A 24613-nucleotide genomic window follows, 5' to 3' on the forward strand; every position below is an offset into this window, starting at 1 on the left:
TGATGTAAATCTAGGATTTATTGATCATATATTCAAAGACACAGAATGAATCTATAGGATAGAGGTTTCACATGGCATCTGTCTGGAGTGAGTTTACGTTGTGCCTTGACTTCTGAATGTGTAACTAGATACAATTACCACAAACTAAGACAGAATATTACAAATGAAGATACTCTAACACAAAGGCTTGTAGGATTTTGTTTAGATTGTCAATGGTTGTTTCGTCCAAATTTTCTTCATTGTCATCCATAGTGTGCCAGACTTCAGGGAAAGGAGATGGGATCAGATGCAAAACTGGAACACCTAATAAGAAAGAACCAACTTGTAATCAAGTGCTTATCTCCAGTGAGTAAATTAGAAAGTATCACTCTTCAAACACAAGTCTGAGTGAGAGATCTGTGCCATATAACCACAGCTGATAATTCATCATTTTCTGTATACTTCTTTGTATCTTCCCCTTTTACTCCAAAGCCATTCATTCATTCAACAAATGTCACTGTATTCAGTAACTAATTTTAAAGTGCTTACTACGTACCAGTCACTATTCTAGAAGTTGAGAGTTCATCAGTGAAAAGGTGAAGCCCTGTTCATACAAGAGCTTACATTCCAGTAAAGAAAGAAGCAAGTAAACAAATATAAAAATAATTTCAGAGAATGATAAGGGTTCTAAAGAATAATAAAACAAGGTAGGGGAAGAGAGAATGAGGGGCAGACAGCTGGGCCAAGAAAGATGTATTTAATGTTAGGGAAAGCCTGTTTGAGAATCTCACATTTAGTTAGAGAAGTGCAACAAAGGGAAAAACAATCTCTGCAAAGATATGGGGATGAGTATTCCAGGCAGCAGTATTAGTAAATACAAAGGTCCTGAGGTAGGAGTGTGTTTGGCCTGCTTGAGGAACAGCAGGAGGACAATGTGGCTGGATCAGAGCAATAATTGGAGAGAAAGGTAGGAGGAGATGTTGGAGAAGAACAGAGTCATAAAAAGGAGATCCTTGTAGGTTATGGTAAAGACTTTGGGTCTTATTCTACATGATGGCAAGCCACCAGAGCTTTAAAGCAAGAATAGGGAAGAACAGAGAACAAAGAACAAAGAATAAGGAATAGGGAAGCAACTGCAAAAGCTAGGACCAATTGGGAAGCTACTACAGGAGCCCTTGAGATGATTTAGACTTCCATCACTGCTTCCCTATTAATCAGAAAACACCAGAGTTACACAAATTATAAGAATATAATCTTACTCTATGAATAAGAAGGCAGGGTCAACGGAATATGGGCTTTTATAAATATTCTAGAATGGGGGTAGGGGTTTAAGGATTTGGAATGACTTCTAAGAAAAAAGAGAAGTCATGAAATAGTGGACGAAAAAAAAAAAAAAAAGAAATAGTGGACGATTTAATCTATGAAGTAATTACATCTAATGGCTCCTTATCCTCCTATATTGTTGCAAATAAAATACAATAAATATACAGTAAGTAAAAACTACATATGTGCACACACATGTCCATACACACATACACACACATTACCTCTTCTTAAAAATGGAATATGGTCATCCTGAATCACCCCTCCATAACTGTGATTCTGGAAATAGCACCTCTCCAAAGAGTGATCCTTGAGTAAACCTAATTTGTGGAGTTCTTGTTCTGCAGACAACAATTAAACAGTAGGTGATTATCAATTCTTAGCTGATCAATACTCAGAATTCACAGGGAATTTGAAATCTTTGCCATCGCTTTTAAACAATATGCAGCAGTGAGCCCACTATACCCACGGCAATAAGCATTTGGGCTACACTTGCATGTACATTTCGGAGTAGTTCAAGGGAGAGAAGAATCACACATCTCTAGCTTTACAGGTGAGAACCTCCTTAGAGGTAAATACTAAGTTGAACAATGGAAAGATGGAGAATGAGAAAACCAGAGGAAAGCCAGGGTGGTGGGGTGGGGACAGGTTTACCTCAGACTCAGGTAAAAATTTCTCTTATAATATTCTAGATTTGGATATTGGCAAAGTCTGAACTCACGTGGAAAGTATGAATTGAGAGAACTGTTTTTCCTGCTACTTAGAAAAATATAACTCTATCCTGCTCCAGTAAAGTTTGTGTAGCTAATACGAATTTCTAGACTGAAGTTCTTGCCTCAAAAGCAGGTCTCCTGGCCTAGATTTTATCATAAAGATCTATCTCATTTTCATCTCTCCCTGATGCCAATAGGCTTTGTGTGTGTGTGTGTGTGTGTGTGTGTGTGTCTGCGCACTACAGGGTAAGGAGTAGTGGAGGTATGAAGGGAAGAATTATTCCTCTTTTCCTTCTCCAAGACCCATTTCTCTCTCTTGAGCCATAGATATTTTGTTTCTTTGCATGGCCTGGCTTGACCTTCTAGCCTAGTCTACTCTCATTTAACTGACACTACACTGTCTCTTAAATGACTTTTGAAGGATCTTGGCTTTCTCTCACATCCCAATCTCTTACTTCCTTAGAAAATAGAGATGATTCTAGATATAAAGGAAAACCAAGTCTGAACAAGGTAGGAAACAGAAGATGGCAATGACAGAGATTAAAAAAAAAAAAAAAGAAAAATTAAAGAATCCTTTTTGGTATCATAAGGACTGTGACAGTCATCATTAGCCAGCATGCTTTTCTGAGTGTTTTCTCTAGACATGCATTCCATACACTGCAAACAGGATTCTGTGAAAATACTTTCCAACCATTGCTAGGGATATGCAAACATTAAATGTAGCATTGTATGTTTCCAGTTCTAAATGCAGTCTCATGCAGGAAAATAAAGTGAGCCTACTGAAAAAGATAAATGGGAGCAATAAACTAGTCAGTAAAGCAAGAAAAAAAGCCAGAAAAGTATATTATATTTTCAAATAATATATTTAAATCAAAAATTTTGAACTTTCTTTTTTCTTTTTCTATTGTTATAAATTTGAATTTTAAAATGTAGCATTTTTTCATAGGGAGGAACTCGGCTGACCCTTTAGTGACAGTGGTGCTTACCAATCGCTTCAAGTCTATTAAACCATCTGGCAGATTTTGGGAAAAAATTGGGAAATGTTGGGTTGGGCGCTCCAATTAAATCCAACAAGACCAATAAATCCTAAGGGAGAAAAAAAATTGTTTAATCACTGTCACCAAAACACATTTCTTATTCACCAATGGAAAAACAATAGTCAAAACTAAGTGTATTTTAACAATTCAGAATAATCTAGAGAGCTGTATAAATGAAAAAAAAAAGATTTAATAACATTGTAAGTTAATTATCTTGAAGAACTTTTAAAAATCTTGCTTATGCAACCTGGACAAATGGCAAAATATAAATTTTTGGTGTCTGTAACCCCAGAAGGAAACCACTAAGGATAGATTAGAAAGAGGACATTCAGATGATATTTTATATTTTATTCTTTATTAAAAAAGAATACATTTACTTTTATTTTCAGATGGGATTCCAAGCCTTTCTGATCTTTATATCCTTAGTCTGTAATGATACAGCTGCCTAGGGAAAGCACTTGGGTAGTAACTATTTATTCCTCAAAGCAGACTATAGGAAAAATTTCTTGACTACAAGCTCTGTGACCTACTGTCTCTGGATCCCATTTCCTCTTCCATCAAACCAGAAGCTCAAAATTACTGGTTTTTAAAGGCCCCTTCTGATGATAAGTCTCCATAATTACGTCAGTGTTTCTCGTTTGAGCCGTAAAACATCACCAGGCTTGAGGACTCCCTGAAGACTACCCCCCACATTAAGAGCTCCTGATTTATATAAATGAGACAACATGCAGGTAGATATGTAGCACAGATCCTGACACATAGTAGATAAATATCTGCAGAGTCTATGATTCTAAAGACATAATATCTATTAACTCATGAATGATGATTAAAAACATTCATTGGGGAAAAACGGGTTTATTTGCAATAAGACTATATTTACAAAGTTGGATAACCATCAATATGGATTCATATATTTGGACTGATAAATAACTTTGTCCCTCCTCTTGATCAACCTGGTCTCCCCTCCTCCTTTGAATTTCGCTTTTTAGCCACTTGGGCAAAGGACTGACTGAATGAGTGCCAACCATATTTCCCTGACCTATTATGAGCTGCCAACAGACAACAGTATGGAGAGAATGCCGGCATGATGTGTTAGAGCCACAGAGGACACTTAATGTGGCTATTTGGACTCCAGGGTGAAGGTCATTGACATGGCAAAGGAAAGGGATGAGTGGGGGGGAGTTAGGAATAGGCTTTGAGTTCACAGATAGGGTGAGGGCAGGGATGGATGAAGACAGGGAAGAAATGAAGTCTCAAGGATAGCATGAGGTCCCAAGCTGCAGTTAGTGAGGATCTAAGACTGAGTGAAGGTCAAATATGGGAAGAGAAACAGAGTAAGGAGAGAACTCAAAGTGAGATGAGGAACTAGGGATGGAGTGTGGGCCCAGAAATGGAAATTAAAATGCGGCCATGCATTGCACCCATTACTCAATAAGAGCAAAGTTTTAAGGCAGCATCAAAAATGTTACCATCCCCATGCAATGATATTATACCAAAACACATCTGACACAATATCACAAACACACTTGGAGTCATTATAATACTTTGAGGACATCAAGGAAATTCCTCACTCCCATCCCCAATAACATGTCTCACTCGCACTCCAGTTCCCAAGACCCCAGCCTCCTCAAGCTTTGTAGAGGCCTCAAAAAAGGAATTTGCTCTCACCATCTCTCCACAGAACTAGGGAATGTGCTCCCATTGAACTGAACTGAATCTGATGTTTCCTTAATCTTATTTTTTTTTACATTATTTTAATTAAGCTCAGTCAAACATAACTTCTTTTTTTTTTTTTTTTTTCAAACATAACTTCTAACCCAGAATCATTCTTTTCAGCTCTGGGATTCCTCAAAAGCCCAATGCCTGCCAAGGAATGTTCCATAATAAACACTCTGCTCCAAGACTGCAGTGGCATTCTTAGGTCTTTAATTGGCTTTAGCTTTGGTTTCCTTGAGGCAGAGCCTGCAGCTGCAACACCATGAGAATTCCCCAGACTAACCATGCCGTGCAGTTGGTTGGTGTCTTTCGCTCCAGGTGGGTGTGGGGTTGATGCCATCTTGGGAGCTAAGTGCCGAGATCCATACAGAGAATCACGAAGAGACCAATGAAGAAGAGCCTCTTCCCCATCAAAGAAAATTAGCTGGAGTGAGAGATCTGGCTTGGAGTCTGGAATTTCCTGGTAAAAGGAATAGTAAAAAGATAGCAAAAACAGGATTTTTAAAAGACAAGATAGTTTCCTATTAACTGGGCAAAAGTACAGATATGCCATGAAGAAAAGGAAGATAGCAGAGCAAGTAAAAATATGCCAAAATGTATTTTGTACCACTTTGCCTCCAAAAATCATCCCACCTCCCACAGTCGTCACCCATATAAATATCACTTTCTCTGAAAATAGAAGTCTTATATTTTTTCTTACTCCTTAGAGAAATTTGAAACTCTGATATTGTCATGGTGGGCAAGGTGAGGTGACACATCACCCCGTTCCCCTCCAGAAGAATGTGTTGCCCCTGCCACCAAGAGAGCTGTCCGCAGGTCTTCAGCTGTTAGCCCCTTTCAGGGACTGCCTCAGCACCTCCAGAGCTCCCCAGGGTTGGCTCAGACAGTTGTTGAACGTGCACTGGCTGATTGATTTCTTCTTCTGCCTAATCCCACTTCTCTTTCCTCCCTGCTACAGCTGTTAAGCCAGCGCCACTCGCTCAGAAAGGACCTGAATGCTTCATTCCACATCAGTGCACATTCCTGGGAACACGCAACCTGAAATAACTGCAAATCTTCCTTGCTTCCCACATTATTTGAGTCTGTAATTTTTAAGTGAATCTAGGTCCAAGGATCTGCCTTAAGGAATGGAACAAGGACACAAAGAATAATAATTACAGCCTCTCCTGTGAAGGAGTCTACATGTCAATTGTGTTAGGAAAGATATATATGCGAGCGACAAAGAGTGACAACAGTCATAGATGCAGCATAAAACATTGCTGGGAACTGCACAGAATGAGAGGTCAAATCCTTGGGGTGTCAGGGAAGACTTGATGAATCAGTATTTGAGCAGAACTTAGAAGGGCTAGTAGGATTCTGGTCAATTTTATACTTTTTACTGTCACTTCTTGCTTTTCTGATGACTCCTACCCCCACGGTCCTCCAGCCCCACTGGAATCCCTGATCTGTTAAATCTTTCACCTGTTCACAATCTTTCACCCCCATGAAGTACTTCACTCCATATTCAGCTAAAATTCCACAATCATTCTAACCACTCCCTTGCCTCTCACCATAGTCAACCCCCTGGCCTCTCTCTGCCTTGGTTAAGCTCACATGGCAAAAATATAACCTTTAGACCACCTCTCTGCCTACCTCGTGCCTGCATATAGTTAAAGCTGGCTGAAGAAAAATATACAACCATTTGCTTCTTCTACCTCAACATACTCCTGGGGATATGCTCCCATCAGACTGAAGTAAATCTGAGATCTCTCTAATCTGTTATGGATATCATGTTTCCTCTTATCTCTCTAAGGGTTTTTTTTAATTTTTTTAATCTCTAAGTATACTTAAAACAGTGTCCCTTAAGTTATCTCCTGCTCCTTGTGCTCTATTTCCTCCAAATTCATTTTTCAATTCGTATCGTTTTACTCTCTTTCTTTCATGCTGGAAACCATCCTCAAATGTCTGGTCACCCTTTGTGTTTATTCATATTAAAGAATGAGGTACTAGGGGTGCCTGAGTGGCACAGCTGGTGGAGCATCTGACTCTTGATTTCAGCTCAGGTCATGATCTCAGAGTTGTGGGATTGAGTCTCAAGTTGGGCTCCATGATCAGTGGGGAATCTGCTTGAGACTCTCTCCCTCTCCCTCTGCCCCTCTTCCCATCACTCCCTAAAAATAAATAAATCTTTAAAAAAATAAAGAATAAGGTACTTAAACACTGATTAGAGACACAGATTGGTTGGTTTTACTAGAGGGTAATCTGGTGCCCAAAAGCCCCTCAAATCTTGGGTCTTTTTCATGAGGTAGTTCAAATTCCCCAGAGAAGAAGCATCCAGGTTCCCACCTGAGGGGTACAAGCTGAGTGCTGGCTTTCTCATGCTGATAATGGGGCAAATGCCGGGGACCTCACTGTTCAATGCGCAGACTTTCACCTAATCTTTTTGATTTCCATGGGACATTTCATTCCTGCCCTCCTCTCTATGTGGCATCCTCACATCCAGAACTTCCCTGGTTTAGTTTCTACAGAAAAATTATCCTGTCCTCTCCTATAAGGATGCACAGGCGGCATCCTCACCTATCTGCCAGGGATGGGGTAGGAATCTACATATCCCAGTACTCCTTGTGCTGACTTACAAACGCTTCCCTCTCAGCCCCCAGCCTCACTTGTAACTCCCTTACTATCTCCACCAAACCCTGAGCCACTTCAGGAGTTTGGCAGGGGACTACTGGCTTTTCCACTTCTTCCTCAAACTGGGGAAAAGGACTTCTCTCTACTCAGACATGTCATTTGTCATTTCTCCATTTACCTTCTGTCTTCATATTGTGGTTCCCATTAACACATGTTCCCTAGTTTCTTCAAAGATTGTTTTAGGGTGATTTCCCAAGATGGAAAAAAAATGTCTTTATCATCTGAAAATTAAGTTATTTTTGTATGCTAATCATCACAATTGTTTTAGTATCACTCCTTAGACCACAAGAATATTTATAATGTATTTATTATAATAAGTAAATGTATATACATATAAATATAATTTATTATACTGAGCCTCTCCATAACTCCTGAGAGCATTAAGCACAGGATGCATCCTGTCTATACAATACATACGTATTTGGAGTTTAATAACTCTAGTAATTAAACAGATTTTCTCATTGGCTAAAGGTGTAAGGTACATACTTCAGTGGAGACATGGTAAGTTTCCAGTTGTTTAAAGGGCCTTGACTGGTTCCAAAGCTCTAGTTCCAAATCAAACAGCACAATAATGAAACACCAGAGCAGATTAAGATTGCCTGGGATGAGAGACATCCCACTCATGCATGCCCAGGGTAAAAGCAAGAGCAGGCAATTTTCATATTGTGTAGGTTTGAAGGTTCAGATGCCTCACTGAAATTTCAACAGGTGAGTGACTCCAGTGGTCAGTGCAATGGTTTACTTTCTGTTCCAATCATTAAAACAAGAGTGGACAATAATACTGAGTCCCATAAGGCACCTTGTTCTTTTTGTATTTTTTTTTTCAGGATTAGCAAGAAAATAACTGTGGCCTTCAATCTCTGGTAACTCAATCTTGGATCTGGGAAAATCTGTGTGGCCTGATTTGTGATGGTCTTTCAGTTCTTCATGGTAATATGATAAATGTCTTGTTACCAGTGTAACATGATCAGTGAATTATCTGCAGTCTTTGCCCATCCAAAGCTGTATCAGCTAATGCTGCAATAATAAGGGGTAAATACCCACCCCAAACTTTTTTTTTTAAGATTTATTTATTTATTTATGATAGACATAGAGAGAGAGAGGCAGAGACACAGGAGGAGGGAGAAGCAGGCTCCATGCAGAGAGCCCCACGTGGGACTCGATCCCGGGACTCCAGGATCGCGCCCTGGGCCAAAGGCAGGCGCTAAACCGCTGAGCCACCCAGGGATCCCCAATACCCACCCCAAACTTAAAGCAACACTTATGTGTCCTCCTGGGTCCGTGGATCAGCTGGGGGACAGCTGATCTAGGCTGGGTTTGATTGGAGGAGCTCTGCCTCACCGTGCAGTTATTAAGCTTGGCTCTGATCCACATGTCTTATCCTCCCCCTGAGACTGGCAGGCCAGCCAGGGCATGCCCTTTTGGTGGTAGCAAAGATGCAAGAGAACAGCCCGATTACACAAGCACATCTCCAGCCATTGCTTGTGTCATATCTGCTAGCATCCAATTGGCCAAGACAAGTCAAATAACCAAGCCCAGAGTCAACGAATGAAAACATACAACCTGGTGGGAAGGCAAACGATGGGAATGTATACCTGTAATCTTACTACTGGAGGGTTGCAGAGAGTTGGAGCAATAATCCAGTCTATTCTCCTGTCCCTCTCCCAGGTCACAATCCACTACCACCTACCCAACCCATGACAGCTGAAGATCTTAAGATAACTCCTTAATATATAAATTTATTTTAAAGTACAACTGGAAAAATGAATCTGATACTCTTCACATTTCAATCAAAACTAGTCCTTTTTTTAATTGCCCACATCACCGTTACTTCTAGGAGAAAGGATAATTAAGAGAATGTGTGTGTATTTTTTAAGTGGGGATGTCCAACCAGCAACTCATTCAGCTCTTTCTGTCTGTCACTAAAACCAGGTATGAGCTACATAGAAAAAGGTAAAGGAGTTCACCCAGAGAAAACACACCCATTCTACGGACTATGCCTTTCATTTAATCTCCTTATAGTAGAATGCAAACATATCAGCCTCTGAACTCCCCCACCCAATTGCTAAGGAAAGGTACTGGTTAAAAGCAGAGCAGAGAATGGGAGAAAGACATTATAGAAGGTTCAGGAAACAAAATAAAACAAAACAAAAAAACAGTGAAAATGATACCAAGAGGTTACAAACAATTCTTGCTTTCTTCAAGTTCAGCATATCCAGCAAAAATAGAATCAAATATCTCTATTACTTCTATTACAAGATAAACCTTTTACTTCTTTACCTCCATTGTAGCAGAGGCCGGCCCCTTCATAAAGCTCTCAGGGGGAAAAAAAGGCATTTGTTGCCTGCGAACAAAGTTTTTTGTTTTTGCTTTGTTGTGTTTACTTGGTTATGAGTGATATCTGAACAAAATGTCTTCATCTAGCTTAGCACTTTTTTCCAATATACCCTTAAGAACAGAGACTGAAATAACATCTGAGAGTCCCAGAAGCATTTTGAGCTGAGAACATAACAAAAGCTCTGCTATGCTACATAAAATTGAGCCAAGATTCACAGATAATAACAATAATGCATTTTCTGCTCCATGCTTTTCATCTTGATATGTCTGAATTACCCACTCTCAGCACCACTTTACAGCAACCCCCTCCCCCACCTCAAGAGCCACATCTCTCAGATTAGAAGGTTGTGATGTTTCATGGCTACATAAACAAGAAGAAATCCACATGCTTCTCAAACATATATACCTGTACCAACTGTACACCTGCTTCATTTGTTGCAAAAAATGTTGCATTTAATTTAATATGTATGCAAATTTAGGTAATCAAGTGCCAACGAATAAATTCACTCTTATGTATCTTAGATTTACCCCGCATGGTTAACATTTCAAATAGTATAATCTTCCAATTAATATTCATTTTAACTCACATCATTTTGCAACAGATTAGTATAAAGTGTACTGAAAGTACATTTCTAAATGGCCTTCCTACTCTCCCAAGGATCCTAGAATTCACTCTGAGTTCTTCTAATGTGTTTTATCCCAAGAATACACGAGACGGAAACAAATACCTCCAAGGAAAGGAGTTGCTTGTCTAAGGCACGGGCAAGTTCCAACAACATTGCACATGGCACAGCTGAATCAGTGGCTCCCACAAACACCCTGTTGTCCCAAGGGTGAAAATACTTGGAGTCGTAGTGACAGGCGAGGACCAAGTGTCGTTTAGCAGTGGGATTGAGGGTGCTGATGATGTTTGAGAAAGACCGGTATCCATAGGGTGTCTGACTCAAGAAGGTGTCTATTTCCAAGACCCAGTCGGCTTGAAGTCTCTGAATTCTCTGCATTATGTGCTGATCAAAAGAAAAACCAAAATTTCAGATCTGGACAGTTTCCATTGGTTAATTCTATATATATTTTAATTTTGTGTGATGTCTTTCAAGTTAAAAAAGCAATACATGATTATGGAATTAATAGCAAGGATCATAGAATTAGTAGGAAGGATTCCTCTCCCTCTCCCCTAACCATCGACTTTGCAAAGCAAATCCCAATCATTAGTATTAACCAATGTTAATAGTCTCATGTATATTTTTCCACACCATTCTTATTGTTTATATGAATATGTATTAGCACACAAACACATATTTGGCAAAGGAGTACATGTTTCTATAGGAACCTACTTTACACATGATTCTGCTCCTTGCTGTTCTCATTTAACAATATAGCAGAGTCATTTCTACACATCAGGAGACAGAGACTCAGTTTGGTACATATTAAAGTCCACTTTCAATATTTCTAAGAAGCGAAGAAGGTATCTTGAGAAGTCAAATCTACCAAGGTCCTACAGGTCTCAACTACTACAGTAAGCTCTTTGAGGGCAAAAACAGCAAATGGTAGCTCCTTTTGTCCCAAGTGCATAGCATGTACCCCAAGGTCCGCAAATACTTCAAAATGTAATATATGCTAACAAAAGATACTGATGGTGTAATGAAGTCCCATAGCAAGGAGATGGTTGGGGACATTTGAGGTCCTGTCCACCTTAAGAATCAATAAGCATAAAAAATTTTAAAAAAAAAGATTAAAAAAAAAAAAAGGATCCCTGGGTGGCACAGCGGTTTAGTGCCTGCCTTTGGCCCAGGGCACGATCCTGGAGACCCTGGATCGAATCCCACGTCGGGCTCCCAGTGCATGGAGCCTGCTTCTCCCTCTGCCTATGTCTCTGCCCCTCTCTCTCTCTCTCTCTCTCTCTCTGTGACTATCATAAATAAATAAAAAAATTTTTTAAAAAGATTAAAAAAATAATCAATAAGCAACTCTGAACTGTAATGACATATCACATGGTTTTCCTTTTGCATCGAGGTAGATTCAAACCCCGCTACAAATGGCAAAAATAAAAAGGAGTCTACTTTCACATCTCTTGATGACCTGAAACTTATGACTAATACATAGACTGACAGGTTGCAGATGGAAAAGAAATTCCACTTTCGAGACCAGAAGTGCCTTCCCTAACAGTCTAGAATGTGCGATGTAAGGAGATACAGTGAGCTCACTGCTGTTCCATTTGTCCTTTTCCGCCTCCATTTTCTCTCATTTCATTGTTCTAAGTAGGTTTCATTTATCTTGTTTTATTTTGAAATATTGTATCTTTGTAAGTTTGTCTTAGAGGACTGGTTTAAAACATCAAAAGACAAACTAACCACCACCATAACTGGCAATTTGTTCCACAATTAATATTCAATAGGGATGAAATTTGAGGTGATAAATAACTCATAATAACTAGAAAAGAATGGAAGGGTTTTGTCAGGGTTTTTTGGTTTTTTTTTTTTTAAGTTTTTTCCCCCCAAGGAAATACCAGATTTTCTAGCCTACCCAACTCTTGTGTGGCCTGTCGTAACTAATGGGACATGACACATAGGCAAAGGTTTTGGAAAAACCGTGGCAGGAAGCTTCCAGGAAAATAACTAAACTAGAGAGAGGACGGTGATTCTCCACTCAAACCTGCAAAAGCCAAATAAACAAACATTTCACTGATAATCACTCTCTGCTTTCCATAGTGAGTTGGACTTTGGCCACGATAGCATGTGTGCACAGTCCCTTACCTTTTCTATTACAAGTTTACAGGTTCTCTTTTCAAGTAATAAAAAGAAATGTTTCTAACCTTTTTAAAATCATCACTCATATCTCATAACTTTGTTTTCATCCACAATTCTCAATACTGGGCTTTGCTCACAGTATTAAGTTATCACTAAATAGAGGCTGACTGTAACTAATAAGTTAGTCTCAGTGAGAATACATAAAAGTATATGATATCACACACTGGTAGTTTGAAATCACTTTGCATCTCAGATAAGCTTTCTACAGAATATGAAAATAAGTTATTACCAGAGTTTGAGAAAAAGAAAATTTTCCATAAAAGGGGTCATCTTAAAAAAAAAATAAAGGCGTATACTCCAGAACATCTGGTATCCAGATGATGAACTGCTTCAAAGCCAATAGCAGCTTGTGTGCTTACAAAAATGAATTGAGATTTTAAAAATATATATCTGTTAGCTTTGTTCAGCTAAGGTCTCACACATAAACCCACTGCTCAACTACTAAACAGGTTGCGGACATAATTTCTGATACCTTATGTTGAGACTAAAATCCACAAAAGCATCAGCAAATGCCCCCCCCAAAATTCTCATTGAAGCAACCTTTTAACCTTTTTTATTCAGCATAAATATTTTTTAATTATCTTAGCAACGAATTTCTTTATAAACAATCGAATTGGCTCCATAATCTAATTAGGTCACCAATATCCCTTGCTATGCTTTTGGCCCTCGGGCTTAGTCTGCAAGTTCCCACTGCAATTCTCTAGAGTAGGCTCCCAAAACTACTGCTTTGCTCACTAGAATGCCCTAAGTGGGGAATGCTTCCTGAAGCCTATTAGCAAGAACTCAGCACCCCTCCCAATTGCAAAATGCAATTTAGGATATAGATTGTACTTGGATTATTCTTGATTTATTTTTTGGAGTGGGGAAAGGAGAAAAAGAAGGATGGAGAGAGATAAAGATGAATATATAGAGACAGAGAGAGACAAAGACACAGAGAGACTGACACTGAGTAGATCCAAAAAGAAAAGGATACAAAGATAAAGGCAGAGATGAGGAGAGAGAGAGACAGAGAGTGAGAGAGGAAGAGAGAGAAAGATAGACATAAATATTGACCTTCTACTTCCGGGGGTTGGGGAGAGCCTAGGCATTGTAGGTTAGCATCAGTCAATGATCCTGGGTCTAACTGAATTTCACTTAAATTCTCATTTCCAGGTTCCAAGAGACAATGATAGTAGTAGACCTTGTTTGTTTGGAGAAAGAAGATTCTACAGTATTTGCACCCAGTCTACAAACAGATCATTGTCAGGATGCTGAATACTGCCACCGGAGACTTTAGGGTATCTATTCCTTCTTGGACATACCACATATTCGTCTCTTGGGCTCCATGCTGAGGGCTCTCCATAGAAGACCCTCCACCTAGGGATATCCACACTTTCAGCTGAAGAAGCCCAGCTTCAGCTTCTCAGATATACTATTCATCTACAGGGAGATTTCAACCCTGAAATTTCTAGCTCGCTTCTTTTAGGCAAAGTTTCTGGCTTGCTCCTTAGTGAGATGTTATCATCTTGATCTTTAAACCATTTTTCCTAATCCTATCTCAGAAAGAAATCACTGAAATACCCCAAAATTTCACATGTTTATACTGTTTACTTTCCAAATGAATTCTCTCTTTAAAAATATACTCTAAAAATCATTAGGCTCATTGATCAGAGGCAATAAAAATGGAGACTATGGAAGGCACCTGGTTGGCTCAATTGGTTAAGCACCTGACTCGATTTGGGCTCAGGTCATGATCTCAGAGTCGTAAGATTGAGCCCCCATATTGGGCTCACTACTCAGCATGGAGTCTGCTTGGGATTTTCTCTTTCCTTTCTCTTTGCTCCTCCCCTCTCTTAAAACAAACAAACAAAAAATGGAGACTTTGGGACATTGTTCCTATATTATTCTCTGAAAAAGAATCCATAGCAATGCATATCTTTACTGATAATTGCAAAGGTCAGTTCAATAACCAATTTTATGCCAAGTCCATGTGCCTCTAGATTTGGGAGTCTTATCTAGTTGTAAGTCTGAAACTCTATAAATTACAAAACATCTAATCCAGTGCTCAAAAAGGTTTCAGGAAAAAAAGTAGATTTTCTACTATTCTTGTTTGAATTTAGTTCTGAGTGACAGGTACTAATCCTGGTCAAATTGAGTCCATTAATGTAACTCTCTCATTATATCCTAAGCATCATCTATCTCTTCTAAAGCAGAAACCCTTTATCTTGCATAGCTTAAGGGGCAGCTCTCTAAAAATTCATGATGATTTTCTTCTCAAAAAACTATAAAACTGAATCTCTTAAGTGAAATTTCCATCATAACCATCCTGTTCGGATTACTGCCACATCAGCTAGAACATGCATAAGCAACCCAGCAAACAGGTCCCAACACATTCCAAAATACTGTCAATAAACTTCTCATTTGCCTCCACCCCACATGATGCCATGGAAAGTGTTATGTGTTCTGTAATTTTGATGTATTTTTTTAATCACAACAGTGCCTGTGTGTATTATTTATGCTATATATTCTGTTGAAAGCTAAATATAGATCCAAGTAGCAATATTTGTTGAGTTTAAGAATTTCTAGAGCCTCCGGGCAAGGAAACTCAGGTCTGAAGTATTCATATATGTTTCTGTGTATGTACAGCCTCCTGATCATATGGTATGGGGAAATGAAAGAAGTTGAATTGAGTGAATGAATCTATAGACCTAATTTTTTTTTTTTTTCTAATGAGGAACTGATGATTTTGGAAAGCCCCAGGAAGCATCCTGAGCTTCCTTTCAGAAAATGCTTGGGAGATGAGGCCTGGAAAATATCATTGAAATGAGTGGTATGTGTCTCATTCTCCAACTCAGGCAAGAGAAGATCCAGGGCTGGAGACATGTGTGAACACACACTACAGAATTGGTTCCTCCTAGCCAATGCTCTTTAGTGATAGGATGTAGGAGTCCAGCAGATTTGGATCCAAATTCTGGTCTCATCACTACTATGTGTATATCTCTAACAAGTTAATCCATATAGCTAAATCTCAGGCCTTTTCCATCTGTAGCACTAGGATAATAATAGTACCCACTGATAGCATTGTTGTGAGGACCAAATGAGAAAAATCCATTCAAAGAACTCCATAAAGGACCTGACAAAAAACAGTGCTCCATGAAAGTCATCCATCATCATTATTATTCCTTGGTCTGCCTAAAGGTTAGAAAGACCTAAGGTGCTCTTTGGATCTCCACTGTCTAATTCCTTGGGAGAAACAGATGCTGTTTGGTTGGAAGACAAGAGCCTAGTGGTGCAACAGACGATGGCTATCCTGGTTAGATGCGAGAGGCAGGAGCCATGTACTGGGCACAAAGGATGAGCATAATGGCTGTGTTGCTGGGCCTTGCAGGTGTCACTCTACTACAGAAGTGAGGGGTCAAGGTCTTTTGCCTGGAGAGATAGGCAGGTGGAGTACACTCAGAGGAGGATTTGAGGGGCCAGTCTCTCCCCATTCTTTCTTGAGCTCCCCCTTGAAATGGGGCTATTTTGAAAACAAAAACCAAACAAACAAAATGGTCATTTAGAGGTGGGATATCAGATCACTTAGGAAGACTGGCAGTAAGGAGGCAGAGACATTCAAGGTCTGGCCCAACTATGGTTTAATTTACCTCCTAGAGCAGTGTCTTTCAAATTACAGTGGTAAAATCAGTGGATCTTGAAATCAGTTTACTGCGTCATGACCAGCATTAAAAAGCAAAACAAAACCAACGAGTAAAGTAGAATGAACAATATCAGAGTAAATCCCAGGTGATGCAAATAATAAGAGTGCGGATTTTTTTCATGGAACTCTTGTGTTGGTTAAATCTATTTTTACCTTTGTGTGTATAAAATCTAATTCTTAAAAGTTTTTTACTATTCTTTTTAACATGAATCAGAAGTTTCAGAAGCATCCCACTTGTGCAAGTAGCTTATCACTATCACTGATCTTGATTTTCCCTCCAGGGAGAATACAATTTCCCAAGAGGAATGAAGGCCTGATAAAACAGTAATTCACCCATGGCCCAGAATTGTCAGGCAAGGACCACCTAGGGCTATTGACTTTGGGGGTTAGGATCCAAGAAAATGTGGTTGGGTGCCTGGGGATATGTTATAGAAATGACCAGGAGTTGAATGCTTAGTACCCTATCTGCTGTTGTACCCACAGAAACTGGACACATACTTTGATTTAGATTAACATGTATCACTCAATTCAGAACAGACATTCACTCTCAGTTGCTTGATTTTCTGGGTCGATTCTTCTGGTGAATAATAAGATGAGATGACAGACCTGAATATGAAACAAAAACTTAGGACATGATATTATCTCTCATGTGAAAGCAAAGTGTTCAACAACCTTCTGGTCTATGTGCGGCATCCTCACCTGGCGAGCAGCATAGCTTCCAGGAGATCCCGGGTATCGCTCTATAAGCAATGGTCGTAAGTCGTTTTCCCACATTTCAGAAATATTAGTGCCTTCTGCAACTTGTCGAAGAGACGATGAATTCAAAATGGCTGGTTCATGATAATACTGAGGATTAAATAACATTATTTAACTGGATATCATTTCATAAAATGGTCAAGACTCAACCCTGAGACATTTGCAATAGAGAACTATTTCCTTTGAACCTCAAACTAAAGAAATAGCTCTTACATCATAAAGCAAATTAAACTACTCAACTTTAAAACTGGCCCTTTAGATCTAGAAAGTTTCACTGTTTTGGCAGCTTATTTTAAAAACAAAACGAACCTAATGCATTGAACCTGAGAATTAATATTTGGCACTTCCTGTGTAACTTGTAATAATTTTAGTACAAATACTTTGTAAAACTAAGATTTAAAATATCAATTATTAATCTCCTATTCTTAAGAAAACCCAACATTTTAAAAACTGCTGCCAACAAAATGATTATACTTTATTATTACAATGGCTTTATAAAAAGGCAATATGACATTACAGAGGTGCCTGGGTTAAGCATCTGCCTTAACCTGCCAGAGTTCTGGGATCAAGCTCCGCCTCTGGGATCCTTGCTCAGCAAGGACCCTGCTTCTCCCTCTCCCTCTGCCTGCTTCTCCCCTTGCTTGTGCTCTCTCTTTGTCTGTAAAATGAATAAATAAAAATCTAAAAAAAAAAAAAAAAAAAGGCAATTTGGTGAAGAAACACTGTCTTGAAGTCAGAGAAGTTGGATTCAAAGCCCCTGGCTGTCGTTCATAGGTTGTATGACTTTGAGCAGGTCCCTTAATTTCTCATTCCCCTCAAAAAACCTGAATTTGAGCTATACCTTCACTGTCCAGTATGGTAACCACTAGCTGTATATGGCTATTAAGCTCTTGAAATGTAGTTAGTTGAATTGAGATAGGCTGTAAGTGTAATATTCACATTAGATTTCAAGGACTTAGAATAAAAAAATGTAAAAATATCTCATTAAATTTTATGGTAATTATATATTGAAGTGATCATTTTTTTGTAAATTGAGTTACATGAAATATATTTTTAAAATTAATTTCACCTATTTTTGCTTTTTTAGTGGAGCTACTAGAAAACCTAAAATTCCATATGTGCTTCTCATCATATATTTTTATTGGACAGTTCTAAACTACATGATCATTGAAATTCCTTCCAGCCAGAGTTTGATGATTCTATAACCCACTAAATAGTACACTTTTTAACTTCAGTTAAAATATTTTAAAATTCTATTAACACCCACACTTTTAGGAACATTTACCTATTAGCTGAGTTAACCTTAACTTAAAGAGCTAAATAAACATAAATATCAAATGTGTATTTTGGGGGTTTTTTTGTTTTGTTTTTTGTTGTTGTTGTTTTCAAATATGTATTTTGGTTATGACTTTATGCATGCTGTATTTTCTTGCAATACTAATAATAATGAATCATTCATTCATTGCATGTTTATCAGGTACTCAGTGATAGAACATGTCACTCCTCCCACAGGGAAGTGGATGATTGATCAGGTGATTTCTTCCCTAAGGGGAATGATGAAGGTAACTTTAGGATATTAAGTTCTGTGGGGGTTTTTTGTTTGTTTTTAAAGATTTTATTTATCTGAGAGAGAGAGTGAGCATGAAAAGGGGGAGGCACAGAGGGAGAAGCAGGCTCCCCACCGAGCAGGGAGCCCAACACGGGTCTCAATTCCAGGACCCCAGGATCATGACCCAAGCTGAAGGCAGACGCTTAACTGACTGAGCTACCCAGGCACCCTGAATATTAAGTTCTTTGGAATGCAAAGCAGAAATCGGGGGAGCCTTGTCTACTTCACAGATCTTTCCAATGCTAGTGTTGGTTGAATATATCTCAGTGATCACATAGGTATTTTCACTCCATGCGGCTAGTGAGAAACTGTGGAATTAAAGAATGCCAATTGCCAAATTACTTATACTCTTCTACACTTGGCTGTGTCTCCATGTTACTCTCTGGGGTGATCATTACAAGGGCAGGGGCTGTGGGTTCAGACACACACTCTCAACTTAGCTCTCCACCCCTCACTAGCTGTTACTCTGGCAAGTTACTTAACCTCATTAAGGCTCAATTTCCATCTGTGAAATGGAGGAAATAACACCTACTTTCTAGAGTAATTATAATTAAGTGAACTAATATATGTAAGCTATCATAGTAAACATTCAACAAGTTATCATTCTGTTATCATCTATCAAACACAAAAGAGGTATAGAATTTAGAGCTGGAACGACCACTTATAGATGATCCAGTCCAAACTCCTGGATTTATGTCAGTGGATACTGAGGTTCATAGAGACCAGATGATTTTCCCAAGGTGATAGGAAAGCTCCAGGTAAGTCCATGAAAATATCTGGGTTCCATGGATTCCCAGTCCTCTGCCCCTCTGCTGCCTCCCTGCCTCATCTGTGAATTGCCAGTTACCCCTAAATGTGGATGTTGTGCCTGAACATCTTAAAGTTAGTCTTCGTTTACTGATATAATTTTAAATATATGTCCTGCATAAGATTGTCACTGCAGCCTTTAAATCCCTTGGTCCTTTCAGGACCTCAGTCTACTTAAGTTAGCTCTCAAACAGTGCTTGGAGAAGAAAGCTGACACTAACAGACAAAATAACAGAAATGTGAAAAGGGCAAAGAAAAAACTAGAGGTAAGAAGAAGTGGGAAGACGTCTATGGTTAATTACTCCTTAACCAGGCCTGTCTGGTCTTTCCTGCCACCTCGCTGCCCCCAGGTCAGACCACTCACCCCAGTGCACCAAGCTTCAGTTACCCTGGCCACCTTCCAGGTCCCAAAGCAGTGGGAGACTCTGCTCTACACAGCCTCTGCACCTGCTGTCACTTCCGGCTTGCAGGCTATTTCTTCCCTCTTCACCTGACTCCTTCCTGCTTACTCAGATGATGACTTGGAGACCACTTTCCTGTATGTCAACCAGTTTAACATCTGATTTCATACAGGCCATCCGCTCCATGAGGGCAACGATTGTCTTTATAGGCCAGTGCCTCCCGTAGCCACACAGCGCCTGGGATATACTGAGTACTCAGTCAATATTGGGTGAGGTCATCAAATAAGGCATTGACAGATGAACAGTCTCTCTAAAACTGTCTTTAGAAAAGCCTGTGTCTACATCATAACAAAGCAAAATGAACATTATAAATAGCAAGTCAGTTAAATGGGAGAAACAAGCAGCTACCTGCTGCAAAGAGCTTTAAAAAGGGCTATGATTCAATTTTGGTGTCTTTGCTCTTTTTTAAAATTTCTCATCTCAGGCCACCTGGGTAGCTCAGTGGCTGAGCGTCTGCCTTTGGCTCAGGGCGTGGTGCTGGGGTCCCCAGATCAAGTCCCACATCGGGCTCCCCTCGAGGGGCCTGCTTCTCCCTCTGCCTATGTCTTTGCCTCTCTGTCTCTGTGTCTCTCATGAATAAATAAATAAAATCATTAAAAAAAATTTCTCATTTCAATACCTGTGATGCCTAGAATTGGGCTGGCCCAAGGGCAGTCTCTGCGACAACTGAGAACTGTTGTGTCAGGAAGGCTATCTGACCAGTGACTCCTTTTCTGTTTCGTGTCCATTACTGCATCCCCAAGCCTACCTGTTCACTGTGGACTAGGTCCTTCCTGGCATGTCCACAGTAGGGAGGAAATCAAGCTCATGGTTAAATGGGCAATTTATGGCAATCTGTAAAAGAGTTCCTAAAAGATTTAAGAAAAAAACTGGAACAAGATAGAGAACCCTCCAGCATTGCTAGCTGTAACAGATACCATAGATTAAACAGAGTTGAGAAATAGCACCAAAAAATGCTTAATGGACGAATGAAGGGTAAGTTCAGCAGACAGGCCCATTGATTGATGCTCCTCAAAACCCAGTTTCATGTGTTGCTCCTCAATCTCCTGGGCTCAATCATTTAATTAACATGCTTCAGTAAAGAGCCCTCCTCTCCCTGCCTCGTTGGGAGGAAAGATGCCCCTGTGAAACCATACGAATAAAAGCTTCACAGTCAGTGAAAGACAGAGAAGGGAAAACAACCACACTCTGTTAATTATTTATGCCTTCCTAGTCATTAAAGCCCTGTACAGAAAAGCACTGGACTCTCCCAACCAAAATGGTGCCCATTCAACTTTCAAGGAGCCTTACTCTCAGAACCCAATAAATATAAAAATCTATGCGGAGATGAGAGGAAGCTGTGAGAGAAGAAACCTGTAAAGAAACTCTGGGCTGGACATGAAGAAAGTAAATGAGGCAAAAAACAGCGCTGAGCCCAGTGTTAAGTGCAAACCCCAAAATAGTCTAGGCTTATTTCAGTGAAAAGACACATAGACAAGTTTCTTTGGTACAGGCATTCTCAGAGGAACAAATCTCTATTACAGCCCCTGCCTTGTCTTTTCAGACAGGCAGAAAGGACAATAAGTCTGCTTTGGGTGACAAGAATCTTTCAACTAAAAAAGTGTGAACCAGATATCCTGAAACATCTCCTCTAGGCTAATCATATGGTGCCAGGCCAAAGAGGGTTTTAATTACATAATTTGTAGAGCTGGTCCCACTTGCAGGGGGATTTGAGGTCCCAAGCCATTGAATTAGAGGGAGATCATTATAGAAGCCCAGAGACTTCAATTCCAGTTTTCATTCCATATGAGTGTCTCCCAGATAACCAGTAGTGTCTCCTGTGTCTACCAGTAGATTCAACCCAGCCAGCGTTTACAGAAATCCTTCTGTTGTGCCCAATGCTTCTGACATGACAAATGCAGTCATGGAAAAGTTGAGAGCTGAATAAAAAAAAGTTCTGTCTTCTTTCAATGCAAGAAGCCCTCTACCTAAAAGAAAAGCAATGTACGCTTTGAACTGACAATTTTTTTTTCTAAAGATTTTTTAAATTTATTTATGAGAGACAGAGAGAGAGAGAGACAGAGACAGAGACACAGGCAGAGGGAGAAGCAAGCTCAATGCAGGAAGCCCGACGTGGGACTCGATCCCTGGTCTCCAGGATCACGCCCTGGGTTGAAGGCCGAGCTAAGCTGCTGAGCCACTCAGGCTGCCCTGAACTGACAATTTGGAGTCAAATCCCAGATTCCTGACTTACTGGCTATGAGTAGGAAAGCCCTACTTATCTGTAAGGACATTAAAGTACTTACCTGCCAGGTTGTAGAAGCTCAAAAAAAGGCACATTTTGTCTTTCAAGACTCCTACCAATATCCAGCCTACCACCGACCTCCCTGTGCCTGCCTTGGAGTCTCCATTGTGGTTTCCCTAAGAATCATGGTGGGTAAAGTGGTGAATGGCTATAGACTTTTAAAACCATGGAAGAGGGGAACCTAAAAACCTTCAGAATATGTATAACTCCAGAAGTAGAACAGTGTGAAGTGCTGAAAACAGCAGTTAGAGCGTGTCAGAGGTGATCCTGGAGGAGGACCCCTACCAATACATTGGTTCCCAACTTTATGACAGGACAAGTTTGGAAATAACCCAAATAACCAACAATAAAAGGACAGTTAATGAATTGCCTTCCTAATTTCTGACCAGGAAGGTACTCAGGGTGAAGGGAAGAAGGAAAGGATTTAGGTATGGAACTCAATGTTCCTTGATGGATGTTACTCCTACTGAACACCCATGGAAAGTTTTTCTTATAATGCAATTATTCTTGAGTTGCCTTCCCACATCCTCACCAGGTTCCCTGTGGCTGGTGGTCTCCACATGGAAGCAGGGGCACTTTGTGGCGTCTAAATGGTGAAACTAAGGAAGCATAACACAGAGAACTATAGTGGGCTATTTATGTACACAGGCTTGTGGCTGGGTGCAACTCTGCATGTGACCCAGACAAGGCCTGTGGGTTCACCAGTGCCCTGTATTGCCAACGTGTCAGGAAATACAAGCATACCATAAGCATTTAAAAGATGTGTCCAACAACAGGGGCACCTGCGTGGCTAGTCGCTGAGTGTCTGCCTTTGGCTCAGGTCGTGATCCCAGAGTCCTGGAATCGAGTCCCGCATCAGGCTCCCTGCGGGAAGCCTGCTTCTTCCTCTGCCTATATCTCTCTGTCTCTCATGAATAAATAAAATAAAGATCTGTCCAGCAGCACTGTCAAAGCTTATAACCCTTTAACTGTGTTTCTTAGTACTTTTTAAAGCATATTAGTTTACTTCAATAATTAACATATGCATAATTTCCTAGCAACGTCATGATTTCAAAACAGTTACACAAGAAAAAGAAATCATTTCGAACCTGGTTACTTCACCAGAGGAAACTGGCATCCTGGGTTCCTCTTAACAAATCTCCCACCTACAACTAGATACATTGCTCTGGCAACTGCATTTATTCTCTTTGAAGAAAAAAGAAAATGTCTTAAAGTGAAGCTGGTCTCCTCCAGTTAGAGCTGCTCGGCTTAAAAACCTTAAACGGGAGCACGCGTGGGTCCAGACACTGCCCGGAGACCCGGACGTCCCAGGGCGTCGGCGGAGGCAGCGGTGGGGGCGGTGCGCACACCCCCGCGCCCCGCGCCCCCGCGCAGCCCAGCGCTGCAGCCGCGGGCCTCGGCGGTCCCGAGTGGGCGGCGGCGCGGCGGGGCGCCCTCACCTCGCGTCTCGGCCGCAGCCGGCTAGACACACTTCCTGTGCCTGTCGGTACCCGCATCAGACCGCAGCCCACGGGAGGCGGGTGACATCACTCAGCCCCGGGGGCGTCTCCAAAGCAGCCCCGGGGCCGGTGAGGCGCCCCGACCGGGACGCGCAGCCCCGGTTCCCGCGGGCGCCCGTGGCGCGCGCGCGCGCGGCTGCCCGGGCCGGGGACGACCGCCCTGCCCGCCTCCCCACCCCGCCAAGGTGGGGTCTCCCGGCCCCGGGCGCCCGCGCGTCGCCCCAGCCGCCCAGGTACACCACCAGCCGCGCCGCTCACCTTCTCCTGGATCCAGTCCACCGAGCCTCGGCGTCTGACCCCCCGGGCCGCCAGGGGCAGGGCAGCCAGCAGCAGCAGCAGGTGGACGGTGTCCGTGGCACGCCGGTCCCCGCCGCCTGCCATCTCCGAAGCTGTCTGGGCGCCGGCTCCCCCGGCCGCAGGCGGTCACGAGCCCGGGAACGCGCGTCCTCCGCCGCCCTCCTTCTCCACCCGGGTCGACTGCGCCCGCCTCCCCATCGCCTCCCGGTCCCCTCCCCACTGCGCTGCGCAGGCCGAGGACGCAGCTCTCCTCCCCCCACCCCCGATCCTCGCAACCCCGGGGCTGGGCTGTCCCGGGAGGCCGGAGCTCCCGAACCTAACCCAGGGAAGGAGCCGGCCACTTCCTTGTCCTGGAGAGGACGAAAGGAAGAGACAGGGAAGAGGCATTTTTATGATCTCCGGTGCCTGGTAACTGGGGATGGGGATAGAAAGGGGAGGGAGGGTTCCTCAGACCCTGTGTGGTTATGAAGTGTTTTCCCACAGCTCTTCAGGAAGGGTTGGACAGGGAGGGGATCGACGTTTACTGAGTACTTCTGTTCCAGGCACTGTCCTAGGTGCCTGGCTCTCCCGATGTCCCTTCTATAATCTGCATAACCACGTGAGGTTGGTATTAACCCCACTTTACAGATGAGGAAACTG

The 24613-nt window shown here is 41.3% G+C and overlaps 1 protein-coding gene across 5 annotated transcripts; it reads right to left on the minus strand.

Annotated features, from left to right (window-relative positions):
• Nucleotides 1-24167, minus strand: QPCT (glutaminyl-peptide cyclotransferase). Of its 5 annotated transcripts, XM_077843600.1 has the most exons (8): nucleotides 23936-24066; nucleotides 23267-23363; nucleotides 16961-17107; nucleotides 10504-10782; nucleotides 5052-5228; nucleotides 3002-3101; nucleotides 1527-1643; nucleotides 1-303 (listed from the first exon to the last, which is right to left on the minus strand). In XM_077843600.1, exons 3-8 carry the CDS (start codon nucleotides 17033-17035, stop codon nucleotides 158-160), a joined length of 894 nt encoding a protein of 297 aa, XP_077699726.1. In that variant the 5' UTR covers nucleotides 17036-17107; nucleotides 23267-23363; nucleotides 23936-24066; the 3' UTR covers nucleotides 1-157. The 5 variants fall into 5 exon arrangements, with proteins under 5 accessions (XP_077699726.1, XP_077699724.1, XP_077699725.1 ...); XM_077843598.1 differs by lacking the exon at nucleotides 23267-23363 and having other exon boundaries at nucleotides 23936-24167; XM_077843599.1 differs by lacking the exons at nucleotides 23267-23363; nucleotides 23936-24066 and adding an exon at nucleotides 22923-22946.
• Between the last annotated feature and the right edge of the window lie 446 nt (nucleotides 24168-24613).

This window comes from Canis aureus, chromosome 12, assembly GCF_053574225.1.
Source record: "Canis aureus isolate CA01 chromosome 12, VMU_Caureus_v.1.0, whole genome shotgun sequence".
NCBI lineage: Eukaryota > Metazoa > Chordata > Mammalia > Carnivora > Canidae > Canis > Canis aureus.

What these genes read in the sequence shown, in the direction of transcription:
- QPCT (XM_077843598.1), bottom strand. Translation starts at nt 24,058, where the DNA reads ATGGCAGGCGGCGGGGACCGGCGTGCCACGGACACCGTCCACCTGCTG. An exon ending in AGCAACTCCTTTCCTTGGAG is followed by an intron (nt 5,229 to 10,503) that starts GTATTTGTTTCC and finishes TCCTTTTACCAG; the next exon opens with GAAATTCCAGACTCCAAGCC. An exon ending in TATTCCATTTTTAAGAAGAG is followed by an intron (nt 304 to 1,526) that starts GTAATGTGTGTG and finishes CTTTCTTATTAG; the next exon opens with GTGTTCCAGTTTTGCATCTG.